The sequence below is a fragment of the Emys orbicularis genome, chromosome 1 (genome assembly GCF_028017835.1).
Source record: "Emys orbicularis isolate rEmyOrb1 chromosome 1, rEmyOrb1.hap1, whole genome shotgun sequence".
NCBI classification, from domain to species: domain Eukaryota; kingdom Metazoa; phylum Chordata; order Testudines; family Emydidae; genus Emys; species Emys orbicularis.
In genome coordinates, this window is record NC_088683.1 from 29,576,467 (window position 1) to 29,600,081 (window position 23,615).

The 23,615-nt window shown below is 39.4% G+C and overlaps 1 protein-coding gene across 1 annotated transcript in view; it reads right to left on the reverse strand.

The window, feature by feature from the left end:
- The window catches only part of SRPK2 (SRSF protein kinase 2), a 197,105-nt gene that overhangs the window by 82,233 nt on the left and 91,257 nt on the right, over positions 1–23,615 (reverse strand). The window contains exons 4-7 of the mRNA XM_065423748.1: positions 20,017–20,168; positions 2,855–2,963; positions 2,111–2,198; positions 1,794–1,881 (exon numbers count right to left, since the gene is read on the reverse strand). Of these exons, the coding sequence (XP_065279820.1) occupies positions 1,794–1,881; positions 2,111–2,198; positions 2,855–2,963; positions 20,017–20,168 (437 nt within the window). The remainder of the gene's footprint in view (positions 1–1,793; positions 1,882–2,110; positions 2,199–2,854; positions 2,964–20,016; positions 20,169–23,615) is intronic.

Below are 23,615 nucleotides of genomic sequence, written 5' to 3' on the forward strand. Positions count from 1 at the left end.
TGATGAACCAGATAATCAATATCTTAATGATGCAATTTTTGTCAATTACCTTTAAAGTAACTATAATACCACCATTCCATTGGAAATGGTATGTTCTACCAGTAAAAGATTAACTAGTAGCTATATTTAAAAAAAGAAAATGAAGGAAATTCTTTTTTGTTTTCATTTTCACTGTAGAACAGTAAAAATAAAATTTCTAAAAGTATCCCTTATTTCTAGTGTATTTTAAATGATTTAGAATCATAGATTCATAGGGTTAGAAGGGACCACAAGGGTAATCTGTTCTAACCCCCTGCCAAGATGCAGGATTTGTTGTGTCTAAACCATCCAAGACAGATGGCTATCTAGCCTCCTCTTGAAAACCTCCAGTGAAGGAGCTTCCACAACCTCCCTAGGCAATCTGCTCCAGGGTTCTTATAGTTAGGAAGTTTTTCCTGAAATTTAATCTAAATCTGCTATGTTGTAGTTTGAACCCACTGCCTCTTGTCATGTCCTCCATGACAAGAGAACTTTTCTCGAACTTTTTTATGGCAGCCTTTCAAATATTTGAAGACCGCTATCATGTCCCCCCTTAATCTCCTCTTTTCCAAACTAAACACACTCAGTTCCTTGAGCCTTTGCTCATATCGCTTGCATTCCATCCCTTTGATCATCTTTGTCACTTGCCTCTGAATCCTCTCTAGTTTCTCTACATCCTTTCTATACATTGTTGACCAATGAAGCAACAGGAGAAACTCCATGTACTTACACCTCTCAGTAGGAGACACATACCACCTTCTTCAGGAGCCAACTCGGGATCTCCCCACTGGCCTCCATCAGACAGGAGGAACATAAACTCACTACCACTCTGGGCTGGATTTCAACCAATGATTTAGAGGTAAAAGGCTCCAGACCCTATTACCAATCCTCTAATCTATCCAGTCTTCCACATTTATTATTTCCTATCCTTACTATATTTTACTATATGGCTTTTCATCAGAATCGTTACAGATTATAATTCTAGAAAGCATCATAAAGATTCAGTTACCAAGTATTTTTTATTTGTCACTCAGAATCCCTCCTATAGACAGTTACAGGAATTAAAGAACACTCCAGACAATTACATATCCACATTTTATATTAATAAACAATTTAAAGGATAGAAACAAAATAACTGATTAGTTGATGATTCTTCCTTATCTAAAACGAGTGATTACCCCTTCTTTTTTAAGTTTCTCTCTATATATTACAACAGTAACACACATTGGAATCTAATCTCATAATGTTTCAACATAAATTGCTTGTTAGTTTTTAGAAAAAAATCTTTTTCTATCTACACTAATTGAATGTACTGCAGTATCTATAATAATAATAATGAAGCACAGTACACTAACTAATGCACAACATGTTTCTTAACTATGTTATTTGGAAAGGTTAGAAGAACCACAAACATTGTTCACTGTAAATAAAATTTCAATTTTTTAAAAATAGTCCTGTCTTCTGATGGTCTAGTGGGCAAGCCTGTTCATCAAGGAACAAATTTAAAATGTTTATTTATCTTTTATTCTTCATTACATTTAGAACTATTAAGCTATAGGGAAACTAGGGAAAGCAAATTACACATTGTAATACAGTGCATGACTAAATGTCACTGTGATGGTCTTAAATTTTACTTTTAAAAAAAATTAAAGAAAGCTTATTTTGAAAAATGACTTCACTCTGCATACACTAAGACATGAATGTATAAAAACTAAATATTCATTTATCCCCTTCATTTTAATCTTAATGTAGGAAGAATAGCCAAAAAAGGATACGTATTCCATTCATCCCTGAAATTTTGAAGTCATCAATTAACTGTACAACCATGTCTTTGTTTGGATCGTTAGGATCACTTTCACGAACCTAAGCAAAGAAAGAAGATACTCGAAACAATTCATCTTTTTAGAAGGGTAATACATTTTTTCTACCAATTTAAACAAGATTATAGAGCCTTACAAATAATGACAACAAAGTAATGTCATAATTTAGAAAACAGATTTAAGGAAAATAATGATGTTCGAAAGCATTTACTTCCATTGTACCTATACATAATTTACCATTATTAGTACTGAGGACTCAGTATAATACTCACACATCTGAGCAACTTAATTTCATCCAAGGCTGTCTCTGTATAATGCTGGGCACTTTTTACAACTTTCATTGCAACAAACCTCTTCCCCCTTGAAAATAATAAAAACTTATTCAACAAATGACCAGAGCTGAAAGATGTTATGAAGCATACTTCAGAGGATTATATCTGGAAAATTTTGGTAATTTTACCTTAAAATTAAGGGGAAAATGCCTAAATTCTCAATAATATAGTAGTTAAAATATTTAACATAATTTAGTGCACTCTGACAGAGAATAACAATACCTTTAGAACTGTATTTTATGCATTGTTTCTACAATATTGAAATCACAGAATTATTAATATTTTAAATGGTAATGGCTTTAAAAGAGGAATTTCAATTCTATTTTACCATTTAATCGGTTTACTATTAAGGATACAGGAGGAATAAAAACATTAGCTTGCTCTCCAGATCAAGAAAACATGTGAATTCAATAAGCACTGATAATTTGTTAAGCAAAATAAAACGTAGACTTCAACTTCTGACAAGTTTTATAAAATAGATCCTTATCCAAAAGGAGAAAAACACTGTGGACATCTCTATATACAGTTGTTTACCAAACAACAACAAAGACACAACAAAACACGTGGATAGCTTCAGCCTGTATCTAAAACAAAAGTTACTGCACATATAACAAATCAGCATTTACTTGATTAGAAATGGAAAAAAGAAGTTTAAAGACAAATATATATATGTAGATCTCTTACTGCATATCCCAGCATAGCCAAACTGTAGAGAAGTGTCCCCATCCTAGCTTCCTAATTACATGATACCGGCCATTGAAAAGATCTCCAATTTTCACTGGATGATAGCCACCTTTCAAAAAAAAAAAAAAAAAAAAAAAAAAGAAGTAGTACATTCAGAAAAATAAGCAGATACTTCTACTTACCTGTTTATTCCTTTAATACCAAACACCTTTTAAAGATGTCCTAAACTATAAATCAGGAAATTGCACTCCAAATCTGGATCAGAGCAGATTTCTTCAAGAGAAAACCTAGAGCATATTTACTCAAAGGAAATACTGAAACTTTGCTATCCACGTCATATTCAAAGGTAGCAGATACCTTAGACTTCTTAAGATGGGAAGCCCTGATCCTGCACATGTCTATGCACAGTCCGTCCAAAGGCTTTGTCTATAGCAGTCACCTATATTATTCATTTCATCATAAACATTTGGTCAACACACACACACAAATCCACTGCAAGACCAAACACCAATGGAGAAATCATCTTACAAACAAAGCCAAAGAACTAGCTTGACCATTTAACTAACAGACCTAACTGTATAGCTTGAAGGCTAGAAACTGAAGATCTGGATAAATATTAACTTGCTTCCTAACAACTACAGAACTGGATTACAATCAAAGGATTCATACCAATTCTCCATAAATCTAGGTTTAAACTACTAGTTAGATGAAATAAAGAAAGATAGATCTCAAGAGACATATGCAGGATAGTGGAAAAGGGGGGAAAGAGCAATACCACTTCCTATTCCTAAAAGGGTTTGCATTTCTGAGAAGAATTAAATCTGTTGACCTGACAGCCAAGATTACGTACATCTCTAACACACAACTTACTAAATCATTTCTTTTCTTATGCACACTCCATCTGTTGCATGCAAAATATGAGAAGTATGAAACATTATTCCCTGTGCAATCATTCTCTTGGCAAAAGATACAATTTTCCTCACTGAAGTTTTAGAAGCTGAAAATATTTAAGACTCAGTTTTCGCACCTTTAAGTTACACAGCAAATCTTTGTAATTAAACAGGACAAAATGAAAAATGTCTGAAATATCTTACACCTTCCCTAATAGTCATCAAACATACCAAGGAACACAAATGGGTGCCCATTTTAACGTTTCTTTTTACACTACTAAAGTGGTATAAATGGGTCCTACTGTGATTATATGACTCAAAATCATTTTTCTCCCTAAATAAGATATGTGGTACACAGTATTTTGGACCTTATGAGGCACCAACAGGTGTGTCTCATGGACAGATAAACTGCCAGAGTCTCATTCAATTCAGGACTGTTCGCCTTTAGTAAAGGATCACATTATTAGAATACTGCCAGTTTCGTATCAAAAGTTATTTATTTTACCACTACATCACCCCCAAAACTACTGCTGTAATAGAATTCCAAATGCTCTGTTTCTCTGGGTGCATTTTTCACAGCACCTTTTTCTGTTGCCCTAGGCCCCAATCCTGCAGACTTGCACAGGGGTAACTTTACTCATGAGAGTAGTCAATGACACCACCCACATATGCAAAGTTATTCCTGTTCATGTTTGAAGCACTGGGGTGCTAATTTGCAGTTCTGAAGCACCAGGTAACACCAGTACTAGGAAAAAGGCATTTTAAATATTGGTGTCTCCTTTGCTGTGATTAGTGGGATGTATTTCAATGCTTCATAGCACAAAAAAAGGTTATTTAGAAAGCAATAGGCAAGTGAGTTATAAATAAACATTCATACAGAATTAGGAGGTATGATTGGGGTGTTCACCCCACGCTCGCCCAGAAGGGGTTAATGGAGGCCAGATGGCCAAATAACCTATTAGGCTGAAGTCTGAGAGGAAAGCCCTAATTAGAGGAAGCTCATCTGTGTGGGTACAGATGGGGCTTCCATAAAGCCAGGGAGCTGAGAGCAGGAAGGTAGTCTGCAGTCACTTCCTGGGAGAAGGGGGTGTGTTTGGGGGCTACAGAGACAAGTAGCCCACATTTGCTCCCTGGGAGGAGGCAGTAGAGAGGCTGACTTCCTGGGGGATAGGAAGCAGCCCAGGGTATAAGCAGCAAGGTTGGCAACTGAACAGACCTTGGCGGCATGTTGTAGGGTTCCCGGGCTGGAACCCTGGAGTAGAGAGTTGGCCCGGATTCCCCTTCCTGCCACTGGGAAAGTGGCACCAGCAGGAGAGTGAACTGCCTGGGTCACTGCAGGAGTGACAGAGACTCTGAAAGCCTATACTCTGGAAGGGGGTAATGCTGAGTGACCTGGCCAGAGGGCCGAGTCACAAAAAGGATACTGCAGTTCCTGGAGTGAGAGAGGGGCTACAGACCAGAGAGAAAGACAGAGTGACAGTGTGTGACCCCGGGAAGGGGCGTCGATCTCGTGAGCTAATCCCAAGAGCGGCCAGAAGGGGCACCCCATCACGGGGGGGGGGGGGGGGGGGTAATGAAATTGTGTACTTTTGGGTGGTACAAACACCAGGATTTGTAAATATTCAGTGTATAAGTAGCACTGCTCAGATCATAACAAAAGCTGTGTTGTGCTTTTCAGTTCTCCACAGAAAATAATGATGTTTCTGATGCAACTGCTGAACGCATGAGAGAGAGAGAGAGAGAGAGAGAGAGAGAGAAAATAAGAGAGATCATTATTCCTTAATGTCTCTTGAATGTATTGGTAATCGTAGCTGATGAATTCCACTGCTGTGTAGGGAATTATCCCCTTTGTGAACCGAATGAATGGGAGACATCTCTGGAGGAGAAACTAGAAAATCAGAGAGGCAAAGTATTCCAACTGATGATAGTCTCTTGAGAGTAAACTCCAAATGTTTAAGGTTTTTCAGAAATAGGAGAATAATAGCATCATGGTTCATATATGCCTTCACAAATCAGGCAGTTGGAATTTTGAGATTTAATTACATTTCTAGACAAGTGGACATTTAAAACAGACCTGATCTAAAACCCACTGAAGTCAAGGAGAGTCTTTCCACTGATTTCACTGGGCTTTGAATCAAGTCTTCAGGGAACAGTGCCTGATCTAATTAAATCAATTTCTTGCACACAAAAGAAGTTCCCCCCTTTAATGATATTACATCAACTAATGACCATGACCTCATAGAAAAATGTAAGAGGCCTAACTTAACTATACATATATATTAGGAACAAGTACGCTAGTCATGGTATTCTATGAACTATGTGCGCTATTAGATACTTTCATTTTTTTTTTGTCTACTTCTTTAATTTCCATCAGTAGATACTTTTAGAAATGCTTTTCTGCCTCTTATGTTATTTAATCAGAGAAGATAATGAGCCCCAATTCTATACTGATGGCCTAGGAGTACAGTAAGGCTCGTCAGGTTGATAACTGCACTCTTACACTTTAGGTTGCTAGTTCAAATCAATCCTAGCCTAGAGACTGAAAAAATCATTACCACCTGAGAGATGTTTGCTGGCCAATGTGAAATGAGCTAGAGACCCAAGTGAAGTTCTTAGTAGAAGCATTAACAATAAAATCAGTTAGGCACTGACTACGCACATTTGTTGGCACAGTTAATAGAGGTTCAAGTGTTTAATGTGTATGGAAGTCGAATTATCTGCTCAGTCCTCAAAGCAGCCCCACCTTGGGATTTCAGATCAAGGTTGATTTACTGGCAAAGTATAGTAATGTTTCACTGAAAAATTAATGAGGAGTCTCAGATGGTTTTGAGGATGGAGTTAAGAGAAGAAGAGACACACTAATGGAACATGGTAAGTTCCAATTTTTATATTCCTCCCCCTTAATATAAGGTACGGGAAGATTAACAGAAACAGAAAAGGTAGCAAAAGGTGAATATGTGATGCTTGCAGACCAGGTCATGTCAGAGACTATTCTCACTTGTGTATTAGTATAGATCAAAGCGATTAGTGTTTTGGGTGTTTAAACTTCATAAAACTAATGGGATGTTACATGCATTGTTTTCACTTATCTGTTCCCGTTATAATGTAATAGCAAACATTTAGATTACGTATATCCCTGTAACTAAATAACTGATCAGACATCAAAGAAGCCTTGGGGAATGCTAATGAAGAACTATCAGAAAAGGGGCTAATTCCAAAGCAAATGGCCACTGTGGTGATGACTGAGGTCAGAGATTCAAAGTGCATTCCTCACCCATTGTCATCAAAGGAAAAGCCCACGCGGGTAGAGACACTGTCAGCTGGTCTTCTGACAGAAGAAGATATAAGAATGGATTCGAAGAAAGATCCTTCATCTCTGAACTGTTTGGACTTTTACAGGGAAGTGTGCCAGATGCAAACTGGAGATCCAAAAGACAATCTGGGTACCTTGAAAGACTTTTGGGGAACTGGCAGTTTATTACATCACTGCCACCATTTGGAGTTACAAACGGTGACTCACCTGTGCACATATTTTACCTGCTTTAATCTCTCAATAACTCTCATTCTTTTTTCTTAGCTAATAAACCCTTAGTTAGTTTATTACAGAATTGGCTGCCAGCATTGTCTTTGGTGTAAGATCCAGAGTACCAGTTGATCTGGGGTAAGTGACTTGGGATTGAGAGAAACCTGATGTGTGATTTTTGCTTTAAGTGACTATTATCGCAAAATAGGCTAGAGAGTCTAAGGGGACTGTCTGTGACTCCATGGTAAGACTGGTATAGTGATCCAGGAGTTCACATTTGTTACTGGCGCGGTAAAATCTAATTATAAAATAAACCACTAATTAGGGATGTCTGCCCTTGTTTTCTGACAGTCTGCCTTAAGGTAGGCACTCACAGTTGTGAGCCACTCCAGACAGCGTGACAGAATACATATTCTCAAACTAATAAAATTATTTACAAACAAGTTAGGAATCAATATAAGCAAAAGCAAACTTTGAGGTTCCTCGGCAAAATTACCTCCTCCAGGCTCGGTTCCCTGTGCAGAGACATATTCTCCTCAATCTCCAAACACAGAGTGAGTGGAGAACAAAAGAGAAATGTATTTTTATAGGGCTCCATGTCACACCACGCAGTCCATTCAGTCAGGTTCTTGTACATAAGATGTTATAAAGGTGTTGTTCCTTGCAATTCAGTCCCAACACACTAAAAGAAAAGTTACTTGTAACTAAGGCTACGATTTAATCACAGGTATTTTTAGTAAAAGTCATGGACAGGTCACGGGCAAGAAACAAAAAATCATGGCCCATGACCTGTCCATGACTTATACTATAAATACCCCTGATTGAAGCTTGGGGAGAGGGGGTGAGCCCGGGGGCCCATGGCACCAGCTGCGAGGGGGGAGCCCCAGGGGCCCCGGCGCCACTCCAGCTGCCCTGGGACTGCTGCCGGGAGCCACCAAGCTGTGGCTGCTCCCACTGCCCCCGACTGCTACTCAAGCGGCCAGCTGCACCAGCCACTGCTTGGGTGATCCCCAGGGCCAGCTGCTTTGGGCGGTTCTGGGGTCAGCCACTCCGGCCGCTGCAGAAATCAGGAAGGTCGCAGGAAGTCACAGAATCCGTGACTTCCACAACCTCCCCATGACAAACACGGAGCCCTACTTATAACTAATACTTCAAAGATATTGGTGTGACTGAGCCACACTGTCAGGGTGCTGGCACTCAGTCAGCTGGTCCAAAACTTTTGGGAAATCTGGATCTATTGGAGCCAGGTAAGCACCATCATCACTGAACCAAACATTTGGGACCAAAGCCCTTGCCACCCTCAATGTCATTCCACAAAATCAGAGTTCCAAAACTAACTAGGCCATGGAAGCTGCCTTAAGGATGTGGAAACAGCCTTTAAACTTTCAGGAACACCTGTAAGAAGTTTTAATACAATGTCTAATCCATTTTAAATGTGTGGCTGAGACAACCAACCCTATTGATTTATTACACTGGTCTACAATTTTTGAGAAGTCGTCTGCTTCAGAGATAAAATGTGCTATTTATTATGTATTTTGATGTGCTGAATTCAAATATGACAATTAAAACAACTGATTGGCTACTGTTTCTAAGATATTTAAGTTTTTACATTTTATGTCTATGTATATTGTGTAGATAGTAGAGTTTTAATCATAAATTGTAAACCTAGGTCTTTTCATGTGTTTATGGTTGCTTTACATGATAATATTTCACCTGTCCTGTTTATGTAACACTTTAAAAATCAGCAAAAGGGTTATATAAATAAAATTTATTATGAAACAAAAGGCAAAAAACTATTCTGTACATAGTTTAGTCCTATTCAGTGTCTACTCGGCGCTTCTTGGCTTGTCTCTTGTATTCATTAAATGGAGCATGTCTTGTCACTGTCCAGCAATAGTCTGCAAGCATTGATGGGCTCCATTTGCCCTGATAGCGTTTCTCCATTGTTGCAATGTCCTGGTGAAATCGCTCGCTGTGCTCGTCGCTCACTGCTCTGCAGTTCGGTGGAAAAAAATCTAGATGAGAGTGCAAAAAATGTATCTTTAGTGACATGTTGCAACCAAGGCTTTTGTATGCCTTGAGGAGGTTTTCCACCAACAACCTGTAGTTGTCTGCCTTGTTGTTTCCGAGAAAATTTATTGCCACTAATTGGAAGGCTTTCCATGCCGTCTTTTCCTTGCCACGCAGTGCATGGTCAAATGCATCATCTCGAAGAAGTTCACGAATCTGAGGACCAACAAAGACACCTTCCTTTATCTTAGCTTCACTTAACCTTGGAAATTTTCCACGGAGGTACTTGAAAGCTGCTTGTGTTTTGTCAATGGCCTTGACAAAGTTCTTCATCAGACCCGGCTTGATGTGTAAGGGTGGTAACAAAATCTTCCTTGATTCAACAAGTGGTGGATGCTGAACACTTTTCCTCCCAGGCTCCAATGACTGTCGGAGTGGCCAATCTTTCTTGATGTAGTGGGAATCTCTTGCACAACTATCCCATTCGCAGAGAAAACAGCAGTACTTTGTGTATCCAGTCTGCAGACCAAGCAAGAGAGCAACAACCTTCAAATCGCCACAAAGCTGCCACTGATGTTGGTCATAGTTTATGAACCTCAAAAGTTGTTTCATGTTGTCATAGGTTTCCTTCATATGGACTGCATGACCAACTGGAATTGATGGCAAAACATTGCCATTATGCAGTAAAACAGCTTTAAGACTCATCTTCGATGAATCAATGAACAGTCTCCACTCATCTGGATCGTGAACGATGTTGAGGGCTGCCATCACACCATCGATGTTGTTGCAGGCTACAAGATCACCTTCCATGAAGAAGAATGGGACAAGATCCTTTTGACGGTCACAGAACATGGAAACCCTAACATCACCTGCCAGGAGATTCCACTGCTGTAGTCTGGAGCCCAACAGCTCTGCCTTACTCTTGGGTAGTTCCAAATCCCTGACAAGGTCATTCAGTTCACCTTGTGTTATGAGGTGTGGTTCAGAGGAGGAGGATGGGAGAAAATGTGGGTCCTGTGACATTGATAGTTCAGGACCAGAACTTTCATCCTCTTCCTCTTCCTTGTCTGACTCAAGAGAGAATGATTCTGGTGCATCAGGAACCGGCAGTCCTTCTCCGTGGGGTACTGGGCGTATAGCTGATGGAATGTTTGGATAATGCACAGTCCACTTTTTCTTCTTTGACACACTTTTCCCAACTGGAGGCACCATGCAGAAGTAACAATTGCTGGTATGATCTGTTGGCTCTCTCCAAATCATTGGCCCTGCAAAAGGCATAGATTTCCTTTTCCTGTTCAACCACTGGCGAAGATTTGTTGCACAAGTGTTGCAGCATATGTGTGGGGCCCACCTCTTGTCCTGATCTCCAATTTTGCAGCCAAAATAAAGGTGATAGGCTTTCTTAACCATAGTGGTTATACTGCGCTTTTGGGATGCAAAAGTCACTTCACCACAAACATAGCAGAAGTTATCTGCACTGTTCACACCAGTACAAGGCATCTCTGCTCACTTTGGCTAAACAGAAATGTGCCCCTTTGCAAAATCAAACACTGACAAATAAGAGAGCACGACACTGTATGATTTCTAGAGCTGATATAGGGCAATTTGTTCAGCAGAGTGATGTAAGCTTCGTTATGATTGCATCATCCATGACTTCTAGGAATAACATGATTCAATTCATATCATGTATGACGCAATACCAGCTTCAGATTGCATCATTCATTGTTTTGCCTAAAAAGCAAGTACTGTCCAAACCCAGTCATAGATTTATTCATAGATCCAGTCAAAGATGTATTTTAGTCATTTCTGGTTTAAATTGAGATCCCTTCCCTTTATAACTCACTTATCCTCCGCCATTCCCAAGTCAAGGGTCGTATATACTGACCCAATAGCATATCTTGAAAACTAGAGCCAATCAACAATTTTAAGCATCATTTTCGTTCTCAGTGACCCAGAATTAGTAAAGTTTGACTACATTTATTTCAGAAGCATTTTGGCTGTAGAGCAGTGTTACCATAGGTCACAAAATATCAACTGATAGCTGACTTCTGGAAGACTTTTGTCTTAACTAGATATTTAGGAACTTATGTGATCTAGTGTCCCCACATAGATTATGACATTTTGGAAAGAAATCTGGAAACAGAGACTAATACAATGTTTCCGATTAAACGGAGTTACTATGTCAGGAAGGAATTTGGGGCCAGGACACAAGATCACTTTGTTTCTATGAAATACTGTTAAAAAAAATTAAAACTACAAAACCTGGAACTCATTCACTTATGTCTGGTATTATAGAAAAAGTCATCTCCGGGGACAGATATGATAATTTTGCAAGATATGTAATTTTCAATAACAAACAGTGTTTTGATTACTCAATTTTCTTTTCCCTGCACTTCAGATATGATCTGATTTTAATGGTTGCTTCCACAGTATCTGAACTAGGCTCAAGATTTTAAGCCATCTGAAGGTTTAGAATCCCATAGATTAGTATAATTTTTGATACCTATAAATACTAGTTTGTATAATAGCTAAGAAATCAAACTTTTTCCATGCTAGGAAATAGGAACTTTAAAATTATAGTCCACTAAGGTACATGCTTGCATGAAAAATTATGAACCACAATGACATATTAGCCTAGATCTACGACTCTTGGATATGGAATGACAGGTTTAGTCAATTTTTATAATGCTTTTTTGTTGTGGCATCTGATGATTGTTAGCCATTTCTCCAAAAATACAGTGTAATTTTTGTATTTCTATTTGTTCTCAAAGGTCAAGTTCCTTTACTACTTTTGAGCAGTCTGAACTCTCTTACTGGATAAATTTAAAGTCTAAGTGAATATTCAGAAATGGAGATATCAAATCTCTTACACATTTAAGTTATGGGACTTTTTGAAAAACAGGATGCTGAGGCAGTTAACTGAACAACTGAGTTAAATACACTTATCATCTAGGAATAAGATAGTTCACTTATGCTATCTAGAAAGAAATCTGGTATTCTTTTTCCTTCCTGTCTATTTGTGAAAATCTATGTACCCAAAATGTGATCCCAAAGGAAGCCAAATGCAGCTCAACAGAGGTAAAATTAGCATTCTCCAGGACTAACATTTATATCAAATCATTCAACCAAAGGAAACTTTCTTTGTAAGTACAGTTATTCTGATAAGAAAACATTTATTTTTCCAGCAGATATAGATAAAACTAAACTCCCAACAAGAAAATGGAAAGGATCCCAATTACTTCAGTAGGAATAGGATCAAGCCCTAAAGATATTACATATGTTTTGGAACCACTCTATTTGATACACAGATGAATATTTAGAATGAGCTTTTTCTTTTTATATAATTTATTTATGGCCAAACTGGTTTAATTACATTCTCTTTTCCATTTAACTCTCCCTTTTTTGGAATTAATGAAGAACTTATTTCCATCACGGTGAACTCAGAATAACACCAATATTCGATATTTAGATTATTTCCCACATCTTGCAATACTGCTTTAACTTAGAGTAGGTTCTTAACTGTTAGGAACTGTATTAGCACAGGATCAAATGTTGTATGATGTATATGTATTGACATGGCTGCATTGTCATGACATGCTGTTAAAACATACTTTTTTATTATAAAACAAAAATCAATAAAATGCTAGCTAAAATATGAGGTTACCTGAAAAAGAAAGCTAATAACATGGAAGGGAGATATTAAAAATGAGAACTCAGTCTAAGGCAGCATGTGAAAAGATGCATGTATTTTGTAGCCAAAAGTTAAAATAGCAAGCAAAGATTTGCACATTCATATGCCATTGTGAATAGATAACGGGACAAATAAGTGGGTCATCGATAGGTTTACAGTTATCAGGCTATACCATTACGAAGTAAGCAAACATTGTGGAAGTCAAATATCCTTAAAAAGCATTTTAAGTACAGCACATTTAAGCTAGGTACATTTAAATTATATTATACAAAGGCTAGAAGTCTAAATACTAAGATGGGTGAACGGGAGTGCCTAGTATTCAATGAAGATATTGAATATAATAGTGATCACAGAAACTCAGTGGAACAATGATAATCAATGGGGCACGGTAATACCAAGGTACAAACTATATAGGAATGATAGAATAGGTCATGCTGGTGAGGGAGTGGCACAGCATGTGAAAGAAAGCATAACGTCAAATATAGTACAAATCTTAAATTAATCAAACTGTACCACAAAATCTCTATGGATAGAAAGTCCATGCTTGAATAATGAGGATAGCAGTAGGAAAATACTACTGACCACTTGACCAGGATGGTGATGGTGATTATGAAATGCTCAGGGAGATTAGAGAGGCTACAAAAACAGAAAACCTAATAATAATGGAGGATTTCAACTATCCCCATATTGACTGGGTACATATCACCTCAAGATTGGATGCAGATATAAAATGTATAGATACCATTAATGACTGCTTCATGGAGCAGCTAGTCCTGGAACCCACAAAGAGCAATTCTTGATAAAGTCCTAAGTGGCGCACAAGATCTGATCCAAGAGGTGAATATAACTGAACTGCTCAGTAATAGCAACCATAATGTAATTAAATTTAACATCCGGGGGGGGGAGGGGGAGGGCAAAAATACCACAGAAACCCAACAGAGTAGCATTTAACTTCAAAAGGGGGAACTACACAAAAATGAGGAAGCTAGTTAAACAGGAATTAAGACGAACAGTCACAAGAGTGAAATGCCTGCAAAGTGCATGGGAAATTAACCATAATAGAAGCTAAATTATAACCCAAGAAAGAAAAAACAGCAAGAGGACCAAAAAACTGCCACCATTGCTAAACAACAATGTAAAGGAGGTGGTTAGAGACAAAAAGACATCCTTTAAAAACTGGAAGTTGAATCCTTCTGAGGAAAGTAGAAGGGAGCATAAACTCTGGCAAGACAAGTGTAAAAATAAAATCAGGCAAGCCAAAAAAGAATGTGAAGAGCAACTAGTAAAAGACACAAAAACTAAACAGCAAAAATTTTTTTTTAAGTACATAAGAAGTAGGAAGCCTGCCAAACAATCAGTGGGGCCACTGGACGATCTAGATGCTAAAAGGGCACTCAAGGAAGACAAGGCCATTGTGGAGAAGCTAAATTAAGTCTTTGCATTGGTCTTCACTGCAGAGGATGTGACAGAGATTCCCAAACCTCAGCCATTTTTTTTAGGTGACAAATCTGAGGAACTTTCCCAGACTGAGATGTCAATAGAGGTGGTTTTGGAACAAACTGAAAAAAGTAAAGAGTTATAAGTCCCCAGGACCAGATGGAATTCACCCAAGAATTCTGAAGGAACTCAAATATGAAATTGCAGTGCTCCTAACTAAGGTTTGTAAAAAGCAACAGAGGGTCCTGTGGCACCTTTAAGACTAACAGAAGTATTGGGAGCATAAGCTTTCGTGGGTAAGAACCTCACTTCTTCAGATGCACTTCTCTGATACTTAACTAAGGTCTGTAACCTGTCACTTCAATCAGCTTCTGTACCAAATGACTGGAGGATAGCTAATATAACACCGGTTTTTAAAAATAACTCCAGAGACAATCCTCGCAATTACAGGCAGGTAAGCCTAGCTTTAGTACCAGGCAAATGGTTGAAACTATAATAAAGAACAAATTATAAAGCACATGAACATGACATGTTGGGGAAGAGTCAACACGGCTTTTGTAAAGGGAAATCATGCCTATTAGCCACGATGGACAGGGATGCAACCCCATGCTCTGGGTGTCCCTAAACCTCTGACTACCAAATGCTGGGACTGAAAGACAGGGGATGGATCACTCATTTATTGCCCTGTTCTGTTCATTCCCTCTGAAGCATCTGGCACCAGCTACTACCAGAAGACAGGATTCTGGGCTAGATGGACCATTTGTCTGACCCAGCATGGCCATTCTTATGTTTTTGAAGCCTATAACTGGATGGGCTGACAGTCTACTGACAGCACAGTAAGTGACCAGATGTATGATCAGATCAAGAATTGAACTTGGTCCTCTTTTGCTTGACTGGAAGTGGATGAACAAACTGGCAAGTCACTGCACTCAGCCCTTAGGAGAAGGGTGTATGAATTCTGTTGCTTTACAGTAGTCCTCCTGGCTGATTTGGAGGTAGTAGTGACAGTTTCAGAGGGAATAGCATCCAGTTCTTCTAAAAAGGAATGGTGGTCATCAAGATATAGAGCATTAAGGTTTGAAGTGAAATAAAGTTGGCTAAAAAAAATGGAGGGTCCTGTGGCACCTTTAAGACTAACAGAAGTATTGGAGCATAAGCTTTCGTGGGTGAATGCCCACTTCATCAGACGCAAGTAATGGAAATTTCCAGAGGCAGGTATAAATCAGTATGGAGATAACGAGGTTAGTTCAATCAGGGAGGGTGAGGTGCTCTGCTAGCAGTTGAGGTGTGAACACCAAGGGAGGAGAAACTGCTTCTGTAGTTGGATAGCCATTCACAGTCTTTGTTTAATCCTGATCTGATGGTGTCAAATTTGCAAATGAACTGGAGCTCAGCAGTTTCTCTTTGGAGACTGGTCCTGAAGTTTTTTTGCTTTAAGATGGCTACCTTTACATCTGCTATTGTGTGGCCAGGGAGGTTGAAGTGTTCTCCTACAGGTTTTTGTATATTGCCATTCCTGATATCTGACTTGTGTCCATTTATCCTCTTGCGTAGTGACTGTCCAGTTTGGCCAATGTACATAGCAGAGGGGTATTGCTGGCACATGATGGCATATATAACATTGGTGGACGTGCAGGTCAATGAGCCGGTGATGTTGTAGCTGATCTGGTTAGGTCCTGTGATGGTGCTGCTGGTGTAGATATGTGGGCAGAGTTGGCATCGAGGTTTGTTGCATGGGTTGGTTCCTGAGTTAGAGTTGTTATGGTGCAGTGCGTGGTTGCTGGTGAGAATATGCTTAAGGTTGGCGGGTTGTCTGTGGGCGAGGACTGGCCTGCCTCCCAAGGTCTGTGAAAGTGAGGGATCATTGTCCAGGATGGGTTGTAGATCACTGATGATGCGTTGGAGAGGTTTAAGCTGAGGACTGTAGGTGATGGCCAGTGGAGTTCTGTTGGTTTCTTTTTTGGGCCTGTCTTGTAGCAGGAGGCTTCTGGGTACACGTCTGGCTCTGTTGATTTGTTTCCTTATTTCCTTGTGTGGGTATCGTAGTTTTGAGAATGCTTGGTGAAGATCTTGTAGGTGTTGGTCTCTGTCTGAGGGGTTGGAGCAGATGCGGTTGTACCTCAGCGCTTGGCTGTAGATGATGGATCGTGTGGTGTGTCCGGGGTGGAAGCTGGAGGCATGAAGGTAGGCATAGCGGTCGGTGGGTTTTCGGTATAGGGTGGTGTTAACGTGGCCATCGCTTATTTGTACTGTGGTATCTAGGAAGTGGACCTCCCGTGTAGATTGGTCCAGGCTGAGGTTGATGGTGGGGTGGAAGCTGTTGAAATCATGGTGGAATTCTTCCATGATCTCCTTCCCATGGGTCCAGATGATGAAGATGTCATCAATGTAGCGTAGGTAGAGAAGGGGCGTGAGTGGACGAGAGCTGAGGAAGCGTTGTTCCAGGTCAGCCATAAAAATGTTGGCATATTGTGGGGCCATGCGGGTGCCCATGGCGGTGCCACTGGTCTGGAGGTATATATTGTCACCAAATTTGAAATAATTGTGCGTGAGGATAAAGTCACAGAGCTCAGCAACAAGTTGTGCTGTGTCATCATCAGGGATACTGTTCCTGACAGCTTGTATTCCATCTGTGTGTGGGATGTTTGTGTAGAGAGCCTCTACATCCATGGTGGCTAGGATGGTGTTTTCTGGGAGGTCACCAATGCATTGTAGTTTTCTCAGGAAATCAGTGGTGTCACGGAGATAGCTGGGAGTGCTGGTGGCGTAGGGTCTGAGTAGGGAGTCCACATATCCAGACAGTCCTTCAGCGAGAGTGCCAACGCCCGAGATGATGGGGCGTCCAGGATTTCCAGGTTTGTGGATCTTGGGTAGTAGATAGAATAACCCCGGTCGGGGCTCTAAGGGTATGTTGATTTGTTCCTGTGTTAGTGTAGGGAGTGTCCTGAGTAGATTGTGCAGTTTCTTAGTGTATTCCTCAGTGGGATCTGAGGAAAGTGGCCCGTAGAATTTGGTATTGGAGAGTTGTCTGGCAGCCTCCTTCTGGTAGTCAGACCTGTTCATGATGACAACAGCACCTCCTTTATCAGCCTCTTTGATGATAATGTCAGGGTGGTTTCTGAGGCTGTGGATGGCATTGCGTTCTGCACGACTTAGGTTATGAGGCAAGCGATGTTGTTTTTCCACAATTTCTGCCTGTGCACATCGGCGGAAGCATTCTATGTATAGGTCCAGACTGTCATTTCGACCCTCAGGAGGAGTCCATGTGGAGTTCTTCTTCCTGTGTTGTTGGTGGGAGGGTATCTGTGTATCAGTGCGCTGTTCAGTGATATCTTGGAAGTATTCTTTGAGTCGGAGGCGGCGAAAGTAGGCTTCCAGATCACCGCAGAACTGTATCATGTTCGTGGGGGTGCTGGGGCAAAAAGAGAGTCTGTCCCCGAGATAGGACAGACTCTTCTGCTGGGTTGAGTGTGTAGCTGGATAAATTGACGATATTGCTGGGTGAGTTAGGGGTACCCCTGTTGTGGCCCCATGTGGCAGGTAGGATTTTATACAGCTTACGGTCCTTTTTCCTTTGTAGAGAGGTGAAGTGTGTAATGTAGATCTCCTGTCTTATTTTATGTTATATATGCCATCAAGTGTGTAATGTAGATCTCCTGTCTTATTTTATGTTATATATGCCAACATGTGCCAGCAATGCCCCTCTGCTATGTACATTGGCCAAACTGGACAGTCACTACGCAAGAGGATAAATGGACACAAGTCAGATATCAGGAATGGCAATATACAAAAACCTGTAGGAGAACACTTCAACCTCCCTGGCCACACAATAGCAGATGTAAAGGTAGTCATCTTAAAGCAAAAAAACTTCAGGACCAGTCTCCAAAGAGAAACTGCTGAGCTCCAGTTCATTTGCAAATTTGACACCATCAGATCAGGATTAAACAAAGACTGTGAATGGCTATCCAACTACAGAAGCAGTTTCTCCTCCCTTGGTGTTCACACCTCAACTGCTAGCAGAGCACCTCACCCTCCCTGATTGAACTAACCTCGTTATCTCCATACTGATTTATACCTGCCTCTGGAAATTTCCATTACTTGCGTCTGATGAAGTGGGCATTCACCCACGAAAGCTTATGCTCCAATACTTCTGTTAGTCTTAAAGGTGCCACAGGACCCTCTGTTGCTTTTTACAGATTCAGACTAACACGGCTACCCCTCTGATACTTAAAAAAAATGGTATCTTTGGAGCTTAAAGAACCCCTCCATCCCATGAAAAGCCTGGTATTTGGAATATTTTTGTAAGAGTAATTAGTGTGGCATTTACTAAGCTACACAAAAACTGGTTTGGGTTTTTAAATAAAACTGCATAATTTTACTGTACAACTGGTAGAATTAGAGCAAGATTGACAGCAACCAAAACATACCTTCAACAATTACAAGACTTTACTCTGGCCTTATCCAAATTTAAAGAATATTTTTTAGAAATTCTTTAGTGTATGGAATGCTCTGACAAAATTATGCACCTATGTGATGTAACATGCATAACACTAAGAACAGGAGTTCTCATGGGGCAACAGATCTGCACTTTTTTGATTGCTCCTGGTTCACATTAACGTGTTTTGCTCAACATTTACTTGTCTTTCACTTGTCTTGAGTTTATCTGCATTCTCCACTAAAATAATGTTTTGTACTTTACCAGATTCCCAGTGATGCCCCAAGATATGGTGCCAAGACTCCCTGCAGAAGTTGGGGCAATTGGACTAGCTGATGATCTAATTAGCCCATGCACATCGTAAGTCAGGCAGAATAGCAGAATAAGAAAGGCATGAGTAAAGTTTCCATATAGTGTACAAGGACAGGTTCAGAAGATTTCCAGTGAGTGAATGTGAGTCTCAATGGTGCAGAGAAGTTAGAGGGAAGAATCAGAGAAATAAATTCTATTCTAAGTATAGGTTATTATATCATTATATCATCCCAGTTACCAAACTATTTAAAAGCCTTGCAGAGTTAAAAAATAATGTGTCTAATGTTGGTCCAAAAATGTTCTCTCCATTCCTTTGCCTAGGGGAAAGTAAAATAAATAAAAGTGATAAGTATCGCATAGACAGAAAATGGTGACTTTTGTGGCCATTCTTAGGCTTGGTCTACACTTAAAAATTAGATCAACATAATTACGTTGGTCAGGTGTGTGGGGAAAAAAGCACTCCCTGCCCGACACAGTTATGCCAAACTAATCCCCTGTATAGATGAAGCTATGTCAACAGAAGAATGTTTCCATCGACTTATAGCTACCATCAATCAGGGAGGTGGTGCTCCTACACCAACATATAGGCAGCATCTGTACTACAGGGTTATGCCAACATAGCTACAGTGACATAGCAATGCCTGTATAGTCTCTCTAGTGTAGACATACCCTTGGTTCGTGCAGGAGTGAATTCCATAATCTAGGACCAGCACTAAGAAAACTCTGTCTCTACCACACAAAAGCATAAGCTTCACTCTAAAAGAAGACCATTCAAGTGGCTCTTGAGGACCAAAGTTGTCAAGGGCTATATAGATGTTTACTATTTAACATTCAACTTTTTATATAGTGCTTAATTACACAAACCTTTGCAATAATCTGCAGGATCTTCTTGCTCCTCATCATCAGATCCCAGAATCTCCTCCTCTGGTTCTGGTGGTGCTGGCTCTGGCAGGGGCGGAGGTGGGGGCGGAGGTGGAGGTGGAGGTGCAGATGGAGCTTTCTGTTGAGGCTCTGGCCTGAAAATGAAAAGAAAGTACATTTACTGAGAAGCTTGGTCAGGATGCTAATTGAGGGTTTAGCCACAAAATCCATCTTTCGAATTTTAGTGAAATACATCTCATTTATTTTCCCACAGTTATTCTTTATATTATCTGGTAATACCCCAGGTATTTCCAAAAATGTATGTAGGTAAAGCTGGCAAGACGAGATATAGCTTTCACATGAAGGTAGATCATTACACTGAAACAGCTCATAAAGGTTTACAGTATCAGGAATAATTAGACATATAAAAATATTACAAATTCCTAACCAATACATGAAATACTGCACATATGCTTTTAGAGTCTGAAGTACTTGGAATCAAGAAAGAATATTCCTCAAAGATGACCAACGTGGACAAGTTATACCAAGTTTCCTCTGTGACAGCAAACAAAGAAGTTTCAAGAACATATTGCAGGGAGCAATCCTCCAACGGCTATTGAAATAAACTAGATGACTCAATAGGCTTTTTTCATATCTAATTTCTATCAGTAATGTAGAAAATCACCTCAATATGGAAGGAGCAAGTAGTAGTAAATAGGAAGAAAAGTCTAAGCTTTTTAGCTAGCCTTTGCTCAAAATATGCAATGGAATCGATCAATGGAAACACACAGATTTTTACCAAATATGTTTTTGAAATAGTGAATTGTTAAAGACATTTTGTACTCTCATAAATGTTCTGGCTTCTGAAGATAAGAGATATCCTATAAGTGAGATGTCTTCTTGGTTTAGCTATTTAGAATACATTTCATATACGATAATTAGAATAATTACAATTAGTATTTTGAAGCTCAGAGTTTTGTCAGATTTTCACATTTTGGTTGTCACCAGTTATACACGTAAGAAAAAGAGGACATTTAGGTACCTATCTGCTAAACATTTTTTTCTTTTCTCTCAAATAGGTTGATGTTGTGCGGGCAGAGGGGGGGTTGTATTCATACTTACAAGTATACAGAAAATCTTATTTGCAGAAAAAGAGATCAGTAATATATCGTAGTGCTGTAGGCAAGGTTGATCTGAGCCTTACATCATCAGCCATAACTATCTATGCTTATTTTCACATCTATTGCAAATCCCAGCTCTCTGAAAGATCTCATTTAAATTACCAGTGTCTCTCCATTAAAACCACAACAATTGAGGACAGGAAAATACATTGGTGTAACATGTTAACTTTTCAACTCTGGAAATCTAAATTCAAATACTGCTCCTTGATCATAACAAAAAATTATTTAGGTGGATTTACCTCAGTCCTACATATATCCATATCACAACACATACCCCTCCATTTTTTTGCACAACATACAGTCTGTTTGGGAAAATACAGCATTTGGAATAGCAAGGTACAGTTGGTCAGAAATAAGTTTCCTTGGCAATATGGGGCAGCCTGCACACCAGCTGCTATGCCTTTGCTCTAAGCAATATTAGAACCTGCATGAGTATCAAATTTATCCCTCCTCCACCTCCTCCAGAAACAAATGGAAGAAGTGTAATTACATTCTGAGTAAATTCTGAGATTTAGAAAGACAATTTTGAATATCTTTCAGCATCTTTTTTGCTAAGCTATAGGCAGGAATAAACAATTATAAAAAATTAAAGATTTGAATGGGAGAGAATAGAAACAGGGGAAGGAAAAATGCATGCATAAGTCATATAGCTAGAGTCCTGCGTGAATATAAAATTTGTATCTGCATCCAATCCATGATCTTCAAACATGGTCCGCGGATATAAAGCAGATATCCGCAGATTTGCAAGGCTCTACATATAGCAATTGTGTTTCTAAATATTTCTTTCAAGGAATTGGATTAATTTTTATTCCTTTTATTCTTCCTTTTTTGTTAGTGTCATTCATCTCTGTACTGCCATTTTTGACTGAAAGAAAACTGAATTTGGTCTCACAAAAACATCCTCAGCCCAATCACCATCAATCTTACTACAAGATCAATTAATGGACCTGAAATCTACCATCTCCAAAAGCTTGGATTTATTACATAAATGAACAGATAGCATTCAAGCCCAGCTGGATGTTGACAAAAAGCTCTAATCCATTTTAAAAAAGAATTCACAGTGTAAAGCTCCATGTCACAAACCTTGAAACTTCATCTTCTGGACATGAGGCCATTTTGGATACCGTGGTCAAGGACTGTAAACAGTTCAACATTAAGACTGATGAGCTAGAAAACAAATGCACAATCATGAACTTGCACTTGGTTGGCATACCTGAAAACAGTGAGTCAGGTAACAAGGGCATATTTCTGAATGTTTGGAATCATCATATTGGATTATATGACTTTAGAAACTACAGTAACTAACTTCAGCCATGAGATTCTACATTGGATAATGTTTCAGAGAGTATGGCAATAATAGCCAGCTAGAATATACTCCATCCCCCCTTACTCCCCACCCCCCACCACCACCAAAGAATATTTTCACCAGACACCTACGCCAAGAGGCAAGTAGAGCAGAGTGTTGGGTGCAGAGGGAAAGTGATAGGTGAGAGAAGGAGGAGAGAAGAGGAAGAGAGAAAGGGTGGGGGGGCAGGTATGAAGTGGGCCGTAGAGTGGAGAGGGTGGTGGGGGAGAAGGATCGGGAGCAGCTGTGAGGTCAGGAGTGGAGGACAGGGTTCTGGCACTATAAAATTTAGCAATACATTACTCACTAAACCCTCTCTCTGAGGGAGAGAACTGTGCAAGATGCTAAAGCTACAATGAATCTACAGTGATTTAGTAGCAAGGAGCTACTGTTCTATTTCTGCACCAGATATTGACAGTACTTAAGGGAGAACTGGGAGTTATCTCAGAAATAGGACTCTAACTTTTCATTACTCATCTTGAAGTAAACAACAAGGCATATCAAGAACCTCTCTCCAAAGGCCCAAAGTAGTCCATACTTTTAGAATTTGAAAAAGCAGATACTTCTGGAGAAATAGTCTAACAAAATGAAGCTTCATTTGAGACTTTTCCAACTTACTATATTTGATTTGTTTAAAGAAGAGTTTTTTTTTTTTTCTGTTGCAATCCTTGTTATATTTGCTAGCTGGGAATTCAGGGATAGGTTGTTCTTACTGACCTTTGTGTATGTTATATTAGCAATCGTTGGAACAAGGAAGGATGGAAGGAGGATTCTTGAAATAGTTTCTTATCTGGCTATTTAGCATTTTACTTACAAGGTATAAAGTGTTGATTTAAAATTAGAGAGTTCTGTTTTGTCTATGGAGCCTGTAAGACTGGCATCTCTGGAAAGGTTACATTTATTTGCTGCCTGAGAAGAGGATGGGGAAAGACAACAACTGGGTGATTAGCTATGAAAGCACTTCTCCACTTTTGTGGGTTTTTTTAAACTGAACACATGCTATAGATCACATAAAACTGGTGACTATATCTAACACTTCATTTGGCTGCCTGAATTTTCGTCAAATAGTTTAATAA